Source organism: Oryzias melastigma, linkage group LG14, assembly GCF_002922805.2.
Source record: "Oryzias melastigma strain HK-1 linkage group LG14, ASM292280v2, whole genome shotgun sequence".
In the NCBI taxonomy this organism is placed as follows: domain Eukaryota; kingdom Metazoa; phylum Chordata; class Actinopteri; order Beloniformes; family Adrianichthyidae; genus Oryzias; species Oryzias melastigma.
In genome coordinates, this window is record NC_050525.1 from 6968356 (window position 1) to 6982032 (window position 13677).

The 13677-nt window shown below is 41.9% G+C and overlaps 1 protein-coding gene across 3 annotated transcripts in view; it reads right to left on the reverse strand.

Moving 5' to 3' along the window:
- The window catches only part of myoc (myocilin), a 74915-nt gene extending 61320 nt beyond the window's left edge, over positions 1 to 13595 (reverse strand). The window contains exons 1-3 of one of the 3 annotated variants that reach the window (XM_036215349.1): positions 13426 to 13595; positions 13286 to 13352; positions 12160 to 12261 (exon numbers count right to left, since the gene is read on the reverse strand). In XM_036215349.1, coding sequence (XP_036071242.1) covers positions 12160 to 12261; positions 13286 to 13288 — 105 coding nt within the window. In that variant the 5' untranslated portion in view covers positions 13289 to 13352; positions 13426 to 13595. The other 2 variants (XM_036215350.1, XM_036215351.1) reach the window with 2 other exon arrangements.
- Between the last annotated feature and the right edge of the window lie 82 nt (positions 13596 to 13677).

A 13677-nucleotide genomic window follows, 5' to 3' on the forward strand; every position in this document is an offset into this window, starting at 1 on the left:
TTTAATTCTGGTTTGAACTGTCTAGGTGCAGTAGTTTTCGAACAGGACCTGTTTTTAGGTGGTCTGAGTTCGAAAAATACAGTGGAACACTCTCGCGAATCGGAAGCCAACTTCAGCGTCGTAATAGGAGTGTGGTATTTGGGTGCAGTAATGTGCCGAAGAAGGGGGTCTCCCTTCATGAATTTCCCATTTCAATAAAGGAGAGGGGCGCTCCCCGGTCAGGGGGAGGGCTTTGAGCCCTCCCCGGCCCTCCGGAGGAGGAACGCGGGGGGTGTACGGGCACCTGGCGGGCGCGCGCTGGACGGCCAGTGTGAGGCCGCTGCGCTGAGGGGGGTTTGTGGTTCCGAGGCCCCGGCCCCGGGCAGGTCCGGCGAACCCAGGAGGGAGTAAAAACCCGAAGGGTTTTTACTCCCTCCCGGGGCCGTGAGGCCGGCGGGGGTGGCCTCCGCGCGGGGCGCAGGAGGACCCCGCCGGTCATCTGGAAAGAGGACCCGAGCGGGGGTTGGTTGCGCGCGGACGAGGGAGGCCGAGAGGGCGGCGGGGGAGCGAGTCCACCCGTCGCCGCAGCAGCAGCAGACCCGGGCGGGGGGCTCCGTCCGCCTCGGCCCTGGGGGAGGATGACAAAGGACGCTCCGCGGCAGCAGCGGCGCCTTTCCTTTTCCGGTAATGATTCTTCCGCAGGTTCACCTACGGAAACCTTGTTACACTTTTACTTCCTCTAAATAGTCAAGTTTGATCGTCTTCTCCCCGCCATCGCTGTATGAGCTTTCACCCTCGTCATCCGAAGCCCCAGTATCCTCAGATCAGGAAACCTCCAGTTCAAACTGGTAGGGCCGAACCCTGTGTCGTTAAAATTTCCGTGTTTGATGTAGGCTCATCTCCTTCATCCAAAGAAATATCCGCTAAATCGTGGTCTACGTTGCTTCTCAAACCGTCCGCCATTGTTGTTTACACTCTGGGATCCCTGAAGAGACGTCACGCGCAGCCCCCGCCCATCACCACCTATCGCTCAAATTTAAAGCTGCGCACGACCATAAAATGATCAATAAAATCGCACTGGATCATTTCAAGTGAATATTTTTATTGGATTCGTTTTCCAAGTTCCATTGACTTTCTAAATTAAAAAAAAAAAAATTGCCACTTGTTGTATATTCAAGGTAATTGTGCTACTTCGCCACAAGAGTCGCTGTGGAGTACTGTGTTATGTAGAGATTGTAGAAGAAGAATAAAGAAGATAGCGCCAAAGCTGAGCGGTGAAGTGTGGTCATTCATTGAGGTTAAATTTCTTAAAAAGAACCCTGCGTTACCACAAATTGGCGACGAGAATGGCGAATGTTGTACCGTTGCCTGCTTTATTCCTGCCATCAGTAGGACAACCTGCAATTCCGTTCAACATGTGGATGAGAATGTTCACGAACTACCTGCACGCTATTCACGCGGAGGGGGATGAGTGGCCCGACAAGTGGAAACGTGCATTGCTGCTTCACTGCCTCGGGACGGAAGGACAACGAGTGTTTTATACACTACAAAACGGAGGTACAACTTATGATTCAGCCGTGACTGCACTAAAGACGCACTTCAAGCCAGCCGTGAATGTCGTAGTGGAGCGACATAAGTTTAGACAGCGAATACAGAGACCGCATGAGACTGTTGCAGAGTATGTGGGCGCGCTGCGGGAGCTTGCAATCTCGTGTGAGTTCGGCGAAAATACGGACGAGGTGATAAGAGATCAGCTCATTGAACATTCAAATTGCCAGAAAATACGAGAAAAACTACTTTTACAAACGGAGGGAAACCGTACTCTGGACATGGCTCTGAAAATGGCATGTCAGGTGGAAGCGGGAATTGTGCACGCGCAGACCCTTTCATCGCCGCCAGAGGCGAAAGTGGATGTGATCAAATCCAAGCCAAAGCAGACTTTCAAACCCAAACAGAGAAATTTCAACCCGAAGGAGCCGTCATCCAAACGTGAAAAGTGCTGCTTCAGATGTGGATCCTCAACTCACCTGGCAGACTCTCCAGACTGTCCTGCTCGGAAAGTAACCTGCCGAAACTGCAACAAACCAGGACACTTTGCACGTGTTTGTAAATCCAAACCAACGGCAAAGGTAGGAGAAGTGGTGGTTCTTGAATTAAACACAGTGCAGATGCTACAAGATGGACAAATGCACAACAAGATTACATGCCCAGTTACCATAAGTGTAAAAACGTCCACCTGCAATGTAGATTTAGTTGTAGATACTGGTTCTGCTGTATCTATAATTCCTGAAAATGTCTACAGACAATACTTCAGTCAGATAACTCTGGTCGAACCACCTTCAACCTTGGTGATCTACACTAAATCCAAAGTTCCAGTCTTAGGATGCTTGCCAGCCAAGGTGCAGCATGGGAAAGTGGCGTCCGGTGCTATGTTGTATGTGGTGAAAACAGGTACAGCTCTGCTTGGACTGGATTTATTTTGGACTTTAAAGCTTTCCATTGGAAACAACAATACTGGCGTGGAGACGGCGTTGGAGCCTGCTGTTACTCAGCCTGTTGCCCCGTTGAGGAGATTGCACCTGCTGTGATCAGTGAAAAGCTGGGTCTCGCTAAAGGTTTTGTCCACAAAATAAAAATGAAAGAGGATGCTCAACCTGTACAACAGAAGTTACGAAGACTTCCTGTCTCCATCAGAGAGGCTGTCTCTGCTGAAATAGAAAGGCTGCTAGCGATGGATGTGATCGAGAGGATTGATGCATCGCCTTGGGTGTCACCAATTGTGGTCACTCTAAAGAAGAATGGAAAAGTGAGAATGTGTGTGGACTACCGTGAACCGAATAAAGCAGTAATGGACAGTCATCCACTCCCACACATGGATGACATATATTCAAACATGCATGGAGCTACAGTTTTCTCCACCATAGACTTGGCTAATGCATATCATCAGGTACTATTGGCAGAAGAAAGCCGTGATGTCACTGCATTCATAACACACGAAGGACTTTTCCGATTCCGCAGAGTACCTTATGGTTTGTGTTCAGCTCCAAGTGCTTTTTCCAGGCTGATGTCCTTGGTACTGAAAAATCTCCAGGGAGTCCAGAATTATTTGGACGATGTCATCATCTACGGTAAGGATCAGCATGACCATGGCCGTAATCTGCAAGCAGTTTTAGCTGCACTGAGGAATGCTGGTCTTTTCAACCAAAAAAGTCTGCAGTTTCTGGGACATGTTATTTCTGCTCAAGGTCTGCTGCCTAACGAGGAGCACCTAAAAGCCATCATGGATGCTCCAGCACCCAGTGATGCCACGACTCTACGCTCATTCCTGGGGCTCACTGCGTGGTATGAAAAGTTTGTGGAACATTTTGCGACTGTGGTGGAGCCAATGAGGGCAGTTCTGAGGGATGCTACATTCAAGTGGACTTCAGCGGCACAACACAGCTTTGAAAAGATCAAGAGCTTGATTGTGAACAGCTCGGCACTAGCCGTTTTTAATCCTAATTTTCCAACGTTTGTGTCCACAGATGCGTCAGACTATGGTTTGGGAGCCATATTGACTCAAATTCACCCAGATAAGACAGAACGTACAGTTGCATTTGCTTCCCGTTCACTTTCACCAGCGGAAAGAAAATACTCCGTGGTGGAAAAAGAGGCGTTTGCTTGTGTCTGGGCGGTTGAAAAGTGGAGAACGTTCCTGTTGGGGACACGTTTCACATTGCGCACAGATCACCAAGCCCTGACCACTCTACTTGCTACAAAAGGACTGGGACATGCAGGAGTGCGCATCGCACGATGGTCAGCCAGACTCTTGTGTTTCACATATAATGTGGTGTACCGTGCTGGTGTTCAAAATCTTGCTGCTGACTGCCTTTCCAGACTGCCGCTTCCCTCATCAGAGGATACAGAACCGATAATAGAACCTGAACTGGTCGCCTTGCTGGACACTGAGTTAAAAGCGCTGTCAGTTACGGATTTAACCACAGCATGTGAAGTTTGTCCAGAACTTACCACCTTAAGAGAGCAAATTCAAAAGGGATGGCCTAAATCCTCAAAGTTCTTATCAGCAGAACTCAAGCCTCATTTTTTAATAAAAGATGAACTTTCTGTCCAAGACTCAATAGTCTTTCAAGGTTCTCAGCGACGCTTGGTTCCAGTCAGCTTGCGAAAACAACTGATTAATCTGGCGCATGACACTCACCAGGGCATTGTACGTACAAAACAAAGGCTGCGTGAGTTGTACTGGTGGCCAAACATGGATAAATGTGTGGAGGAAAGCATCAGAAGATGTGTGACATGTCAGATGAATGACAAAAGTGCCAAAGTCTATACAGCGCCGCTGCAGCCTGTCCAACTGCCTGATGGTCCATGGCAAAAAGTTGGAATTGACATTGTGAGGCCATTCGAGTCGGCCTCCTGGGATTGCCGTTATGCAGTGACACTGATAGACTATTACACCAAGTGGCCGGAGGTCGCTTTCACTTCTTCTGTCACAACCTCAGCTATTACAACCTTTCTGTCGACTGTGTTCTCAAGATTCGGAAATCCAACAGAACTGGTCAGTGATAATGGGAGACAGTTCACATCCAGTGAATGTGTGAAATATCTGGAGTTAAGAGACATAAAGCACAGAAAAGTGTCTTTATACTACCCTCAAGCGAATGGAGCCATAGAACGTTGGAACCGGGTTCTCAAAGAAACGCTCCTCACAGCGAAACTGGAAAAGAAACAATGCAAAACGTTCATCCAAGACTTCCTGCTCACATACAGATCGACCCCTCACTGCACCACAGGTGTGTCACCATATCAACTCGTGTTCAACAGGAAGATGCGGACCAAAGTTGACATTGGTCCGGCAAAGAACTCTCCACCGGTGCCAGATCAACAACTGCGGAGGAGGGTTACGGTAAAACAAACTGCAGCGAAAACTTACACGGATACAAAGAAAGGTGCAAAGCCATGAAAGATCAAAGAAGGAAGTTTGGTGAGAGTGAGAAAACCTTTCCATGTTAAAAAAGGAATGTCAAAGTTTCATGCACCTTCTCGAGTAATCCAAAAAGCTGGTGTGAGTTCTTTTGTTTTGGAGGATGGACGCACATGGAATGCTTTGCAATGGCTTGCAATGGTTCCAGAAAATACCTTGGAAGACGACACGAGAGCTGTCCATTCAGAACCTCAGATAGAGGTTGGATCCCAGCACAACTTGGGTGCTGTCCTTTCAGCACCTGAGCCGGAGCCAAGTGTTGAAACTCTCCGACCTGCAAGGGTTCGGAAGAAGCCAGCTTGGCTAAACGATTATGAACATTAATCGTTCCCAATGGCCTTTGGGGGGGGTTAAAAAAAATTTAAAAAAAAGATGGAAATTGTTGGATTGTTTTGTTGCTGGCAGAATATACATTTTATTTCTAGATTATGAAGCAAGTTGCATGAAAAAAAAAAAGTTTTAATTTTTGATGCCTAAACTGTTCAGCTTTTACTTTCTTTCTGAGTTAAGTTAACAAGTTACAATAAAGATGTTGATCATTTTAAAACATACTGTTTAGGTAAGAATCTGTTTAACCAGAGGGGAAATATGTTGTATATTCAAGGTAATTGTGCTACTTCGCTGTGGAGTACTGTGTTATGTAGAGACTGTAGAAGAAGAATAAAGAAGATGGCGCCAAAGCTGAGTGGTGAAGTGTGGTCATTCATTGAGGTTAATTTCTTAAAAAGAACCCTGCGTTACCACACCACTGCACGAGGCCTTTAAGTGTTTGACTCTTCAGGGGATTGTCATTATAATCATCTTTTACACAAAACAACATCTACAACTACAAAGAGAGGAACAGTGGTTCAGAGAAACATTTTACTTGTAAACACTGGTGCAGGGGTAGAGGCCATGTGAAAAGGAAAAACCTTCTAAGCCAACTTCTAACACTTTCCTTCTGTGAAAGCCTCTTTGTCTTTGCAAGAAGACAGATGAATGCAGGAAAACTGTTGCGTTTATAGGAAGCACAGAGAGGACTTTGTTCAAAACAACTTCTTTTAACATAATCTACTCTCTTCTTCTTTTCCTTTCAGCTTTTCCCTTCAGGGGTCGCCACACTGCGTTCCAAATTATGATGCAAATTTTATTTTAGTGTTATAAAGATAAAATTCTTTGTTTTTCAGTTCCACTGATGAATGATAGTATGTCTCAGGGCCCGTTGGATGATTAACATGGTACAACAAATGAAAATGGGTCATTTTTCGATGAAATATAAGGGATCATCTGAAAATGTAACAATTACTGAGATGAATAAAGTGCTAAATATTGATATCCGTTTCCTAGCTTGTTGTCATTGTTGACAATTATGATTAGAAATCAGCGTCTTTACATAGAGGTGGATCATTATTTATTATTAATAATGTATAGCTAACTATAATTAAGCAAAATGCGTTATTTCAAAATGGTAGCCCTTCGTAGGACTCATGAAGTATCTCTCAGTCTCTAAAAGGTTGTTGACCCCTGCTCCAGTTCGAATCCCAACAAGACAAGATTTTTTTATTATAACAGGATTTCGTGTAAGTGCAGTTTAAGACTCAAAATATGAAGAAGAAAAAAAAAACACTAACAACAGCACGGTCCGTAACAGACCCAACGTAGCACCTGAATATGTTGCAAAAAGTATTTATTATGACTCTCAAACCCTCAATAAAATCCAGTTATAATTTAAAAAAAACGTAATATGCAAAATATCCCAAAGTTCTGGAGGTTTAAGCGTGATCCAGCCCCAGCATAGCTGTCTGTCTACCGGCATATTCATGGCGTGAGCTCCGCTGGACACGTCGCTGCATCGAGCTGCAGCCAGAGAACGCGGCGGCAGTAACAGACTGTCAAACTGTCCACAGAGTATCCCGCTTTTCTCAGTCTTTAACTTTTTAAAAAACACAAGTTCATTGGAAATGATGAATCTCAGCTTTGAGCTTGTTTTTCCTCCTCTTCTTTTCTTTTTCCCCATTTTCTCTATATAAATCAATGAGAACGGCATGTAGCTTCCAGCACAAACCAAACCAGAGCAGGAGGAGCTCTGACGTCATCGTCGTGCGCCCTTGGGACGTTCCAGACCTCCTATAGATGTTTGAGACACTTATTGCGCGGCAGAATGTGACAAAAAAAGGCAATGTCAATTGGCTAAGTCACTTTGATTTTGTCATAGAATGAGCAGTGATGAAGAAGAAAATGAAAACGCATTCTGAGGACTGCTTTTTAATTTCATTTAAGAGACAAATGTTGCTGGTACACTTTGAAAATGAAAAAGCATTTCTGTTTATGCATTTTAATTTTCAAATTTCATATTTCTTATTGAATTTTGGTACAAATTTACAAAAGAACTTTTGAAAAATGAAATGAGAAATGCCATATTCTTTATCATTTCAATGAAGTTAGAGAATAAACGGTGTTGAAGAAGAAAATGAAAAAGCTGTTTTGATAATTGCTTTTTAATTTCATGTAAGAGACAAATAATGCAGGTACAGTTTGAAAATGAAATAGCATTTCCAGTATTGACTTATTTTTATTTTTGAGTCAAAAACGCTTCCATAGAATGTGTGCCGTTTATGCTGTAGCTGCCCACCAAAGGCTTAACTTCAGAAGAAGAAGAAAAAAAAAATCCTAATTCGTCCGGTTTTTCATTTCAAAACAGCAACACTTTACTGCTGCAGTTCAGGTCTGTAACGGTTTTAGGCTCTCTGCCGTGTTCCATGTCACCGTGACAACAAGCTGCATCACGGATCAAATAGTCCCCTTTTTGTGGAAAAAATGAGCTAAACCAAAGAAATAACAAGAATAAAGTACTAAATATTGATTGAATATTTATTTATTTATTTTGTAAATGACCATGGTATAAGCGGAATAATACCCTCTGAAGTGTGCATTATGAGAATTAACGTACTTAGAAAAGCAACCGTCCTAATGCACACTTTGTTGGGTATTATCCCTTACATATTTACTCCAATGCTTTAAGAATTTAGAAAAAATATAATTTTCAAAATAATTTAGAAAGCACCGCAAAATTAAAATGTAAACATTTTAATATATATTCAGTCAATTGATCAATTTGCTTCAAGCTGTCAAGGTGTTTCAAGGAATAAACCATTATATCCATCAGGGGTGCTCATTACATTGATCAAAGGACATGTCAGTAGGTTGTGGGCCATCTATGAAAAATAGCCAGTAAAAATAAAATATATTGTATTATCTCAAAATATATTTTTTTTCAAATAATATTTTGAAAAAAAAAAAAAAAAATCAGTCAGCAAATAATCCTCTCACCGTAAAGTATGTCACTTGACTGACATGAAGAACGGCCAATTGTCACTTAAAATAACCGACATTCGTGTTTGTTTATGAGGGAGAAAATAAAGGAACATTATTTTTATGCTTGAGAATCTTCGTTTCTGGAAACTTTTAAACTTTTGACCGTCCTCGACCGGAAGTAGTCCGACTGTGATCACGTTCTAGCTTTACGGAAGTCATTCGGGGCCCAATTAAAAAGGGTCCGGGCGGTTTGTCCGAACCTACTCTAACCCAAACCTTGACGCGGCACCGACGCGGGTCGGGTCCCCAAATCCTGCTGATCGTCCGGTTCCGGGATCGTTCCGTGCACCGGAAATGTTGATATTTCACGACTTTGGAGCCCCATTTTGGGAAGAAGTCCAGCAAAACAGACAAACTACGAACTGTATGTCCAAAATAAATGTATCTCCTGACAGTAACGGGCGCATTTCTCGCTAGAAATATTGTCAAAATAAAGATTAGTCCACAAAATATCTTATTCGGAGTGATTTTCCACCGAAAAAGAGTGAATACCCCACCATGTTTTTGCTAGCAACAGGCAGAAACTCAAAAGTCACGTGATCCAGCGCACCTCCGTAGAAATGAATGAGAGAATGAGACGTAGCAATTCCACAATTTAGACCCGTTTTTTGTGAAACTGCTACGTTTTTCCCTGTGGACAAACGTGGGTACTGAATGTTTTTGTAGGAGACTGGGTTGTCATGGGAGTCATTCAGGAGCCTTTTGTCAAACTCCAGACATCCCTCCATGTGATTTTAGTAAGAAGGGGCTTCCGTCTGGTCACTCTACCATACAGGCCTGATTGGTGTAGAGCTGCAGAGATAGTTCTCCTTCTGGAAGGTTCTCCTATTTCCACAGAGGAACGCTGGAGCTCTGACAGAGTGACCATTGGGTTATTGGGCCCTTCTCCCTCGATCACTCTGCTTAGACAGACGTCCAGATCTAGGAAGAGTCCTGGTGGTGGACTATTGTCGCATATTTTCAGCTATTCTCTGAAAAAATGTCATGTCTTACTTTTCTGAATATTTTAAGTAACAGATAACTGAATAGTTACAACTGAGAAACAAACATTTTAGTGCAGCAAAATAAATCAAATGAGTACAGATGTGGCTGATAAACATTTGTTCCAAAAATCAAAGGTATTTAAACTGAATTTGTAAATAAACACTTTTTATAAAAAATACTTTTAGAAGTGCACAACAGTTTCATGTTCCTGAGTAGAAAAACAGATTTTTGCACAAAATCCTCCTAGAATTACGTCAATTGTTGGAGAGTTATCAAAACAATATAAACACTGGAGCTAAAGCTCCGATGTTAAAGCTAATTTGTTTTTTTCTCAGGATTTATGTCAGTGAGTGGAAGTTCAGTCTCATTTTTTGAACAGATTTTTTGAATAGTTTTATTTTAAAAACAGGAAGCTTCACTGACATTTTATTTTGAAGATTTGTTCACTTTTGGTGACAGTCGTGCAGCACATTCAGTTTTAAAACCCAAAATTATTCTGTATTCCAGAGCAATAAATGTTTTATGATACTCTCTTAAAAAGATCACGAATCAGAGATCTTGGACGTCGTGAATTTTTAGACTCGAATTTTTGGGAGCAGATTGCGGGAATTAGAGTGCCCTGATATTCGTTACAGCCCTATTCCACAGCTTGATTTATCTCTAGTTTTAGTAATCTCATATGTTTATTTTTGTGGACTTTCCTTGAGTGACAGAAGGTTTGTTGTGTTAGTATCGGTGCAATAATAGCCTCCTAGCATAATTTACATGTTACTGTCTTCTACTCAACGTCGGGCATCTTAGAACAAATCAAAGGTGTAACCAAATCATAGACGTCCCCCTTTTGTGTTGAAAGTGCTTCTTCTTGGGCTGCCTGCATCAGCAGGGCGAGTGGCGCTGTGTCTAAATCAGTGCATGAAACAGGCACTCCAAGCCACTGACTTCCGCCCAAATCCAGTTTTAAATGTAAATAACAGCAGAAAAAAGAAGAACAGAAGAGGTTTGGGCGCATTTCTTCGTGATACACACGGATGGTGATGACAACGCAAACAAAAGGGAAAATATTAGGGTGTAACTGACCACGGATAATCTGTGGTCCATATGGAGCCGTAGTTCATGCCACATGTGTACCGCAGATCACCCCCTCCTCCTCCCCAGTAGCCACTACATTCCTCGCGCGTTGATTATTTAATTGTCTTTGTTTTAACATGCGTCAAATTTGCTTCTTGACGGATATCCAAAACTCGAAACTCCCATCGCGTGTGGGAGGAGAGATCAGGTTTATTTATTTTAAAGAGCTGAATAAAAATATTGGTGCACATCTCTTGAGTTTGATTTCTGATTTCCTGGTGAAGAGCAGCCGCGGCTCCGTTTCTGGAGGAACGCGCCGTCGGGTGATGACCGTATGGCAAGCCAAAAGCATCAAAAATTGCTTGGAAAAGATGGCATGGCAGCGCTTCACCTGCACATGCTCCAGCTACCAGCTCAGTGGCCTTGTGGTAGAGTTTCCGTCCTGAGATTGGAAGGTCGTGGGTTCAAATCCCGGCCGAGTCATACCAAAGACTTTAAAAATGGGACCCAGTGGCTCCCTGCTTGACACTCAGCACTAACGAGTTGAACTGGGGGGTTAAACCACTAAATGGTTCCCGAGCGCGGCTGTCTGCAGCTCACCACTCCCCCAGGGGATGGGTGAAATGCGGAGAACAAATTTCACACATCAAGCTGCGTGACAAATAGTGGGACTTTGACTTTAACTTTAACTTTATGTAAAAATAATAATCATAATTTGAAATATTTAAACGTTGCTACAATTATTTCAATACTACAATTAATACAAAAAATTAATGAAAGTTTAATTTTAATATTTTCATTTAAGATCTAATTTGGACAGGGGGAGATTGCATATTCATCATTCTTTTTTCTCAGTTTTTGTAGATTGTTAGATAGTAGATTGTAGATAGTTCTGTAGACATGTAAATGTAATCAGAAACTACATATTTTTAAATTTTTGTTTATGTTCTAAGTTTTAGGATGTGTGAGTGTATGTTTGTGATTTGAAGTACTTTATAAATGTTTTCTCAAATATGTTTTAAAGCTTTTCAACAAAGTAATATTAGGCTTTGTCTTCTTGTTTTTTTAATTTTTTTTTTTTTTTATCTGTGACCCAAAACTGTTGCACGATGGGAACCGTGAGTTTTGTGATCCGTTACACCCCTAGTGAGTATTGTTTCTTCTTTCGTGTACATCTAGCTGGACATAAACAGATAAATCTTTATTCCAACTTCAGTCACGTTAGTTAAATGTGTTAGTTTTATAGGTATGGAAAATATTAAAATAAGTGACTTTTTTTTTCAAAAAAAAAAAAAGGAAAAGGAAAAACCTGACAGGTGGAGTGTAGTCAAATTAAACTGGATGTCTGTTGTAAAGTTGCCATTGATGGTCCTAACCAAGAGGTTTTTGACTACCAAGAGTGTCTGAAAGGGTTTTATAAGATAAAACATTGACGAATCAAATGTTCTGCTACAGACTGTACAAATGAGTATCTGAGTAGTAATGAGTCGATTTTTGTTGTACAATCCCATGTTCAGTAAATGTCCATAGATCTGTTTCCATGAGGTGTTATTATTAAGAACCCCTTAGAAGAAAATAAAGAAATAAACTTGAAATGAAATAATACTAATTTGTCCTTTATTTATGTAAAAATACCTGCTAAAATAGCCATTTCTAATACATTTGCTCGAGGGAGCAAAAGTTAAGGTACATGAATCTGAGGCCGTGATGTGACACCACCACCACCTTAGTTTAAGCCAGGAAAAACCCTGGAACAACCAAACCTCGAATCATTATCTTCAGCTCCATCTTACCCTCTCACTGCGGACAGATCCTGTGACCTCGTCATCATTGAGGTGCCGTTTGAATTTGGGGGGCATGTTGTCTTTGGGCTGTTCCTCCCACTCTGGCTCCCACTACAAGACCAAACAAACAGTCAGTTCACGACAGGAACAATTAGTAGACTCTGCGTAACAGGTCAAAATCTTCTGAATCTTTACAAATAAAACACGTCCTTCTTTCAAAAAACATCCAGAGTTCTACATATCATTAAGTAGACCATTGATTAGGGCTATAATAGATCACGGCTAATTGGTGATCTCTTCGGATCAATAGCCACAGTTTGGCACACGCGTGTACCACGGACTACTCCAACCCCCCATCCCCAGTGCACAACTCGCGCTCTCATAATTTAAATCAATTGTCTGTTCATATCGAATGCAATTCCTGTCAAATCCATGTAAATCGTCTTCGTTTTCACAAGCGCTAAAGTTGCTGCTTGACGGTTATCCAAAAGTCTGTTGAACTGAAGCTCCCGCTGCATGTAGGAAGAACTTCTGTCAAAAACTTTTCGACTTCATCATTCACGACGCAGATGGTGAAATATCAGGTTTATTTAAATTTAAGAGCTGAATGAAAGCATTGGTACACGTCTCAGTAGCCATTTTTTCGTGATACCAGCGTGTCACCAAGTTGGAGCCAGAAGTCGTCAGTAAGCAGTGATTGGTCTGAATCTATTTTCAATGGGAACCACTCTCTCCAATCAGAAGTGAGATTGTTGTTAGAAGACTACACCCCTTCTACTGATAGCAAGTTCAAGAGATTCTGTCAATCATATGCTTTGCACATTTGAGAGGGCACCTATTTTCATGGAGGCATCTGACTGGTCAGTTTTTAACTTTAATAACTTCTGCTTCAACAATATATAAAAAAAATAAAATAAAAAAAGCATGGGCAAGAACGTGTAAAAAAAAAATAAATAAATAAATAAAAAAGTATCTGACCAAGAATGGTTATTCTGACAAATAGAATTACTGACAAGGTTAATAGCTGTTTATCTCTCTACTGAATCTATAGGATTTCAGCTTGTTGGGCGCACAAACACAGGCGCACACACAAACATTCACACCTAACTTATTTCACCAACAAGACAACTGATACCATTGAATCCGATTAACTGACAACATGGCTGTGTCCTTTTCTGGGACTGTGACTGGAAAGAAGGCCTCTGGGCAGAAGAAGACAGCAGAAGCATTGGACAGCTCTGAAGCAGTGAGAAGAAAAGAAGAACCAAGACCAACCTGGAATGACTAAAGGAAAGTTTGCAAAAATCAGCCGTTTAAATGGGCTTTTGCTCTGCTAAATTCCAATAGGAAACCTTTGCTCGAGCTCATTCTGTTTGTAAACAATCAAATATTTTTGTTTGACATAAACAACAGATCTGGGGCCCGTTCCAAGAAGCAGCTTTTGTTGGAACTCTGAGTTCGTGAACTCCAAATTCAGTAAAACTCTTGAGTTTTCGGTTCCAGAAAGAGAGATAACTCAAACCCGGG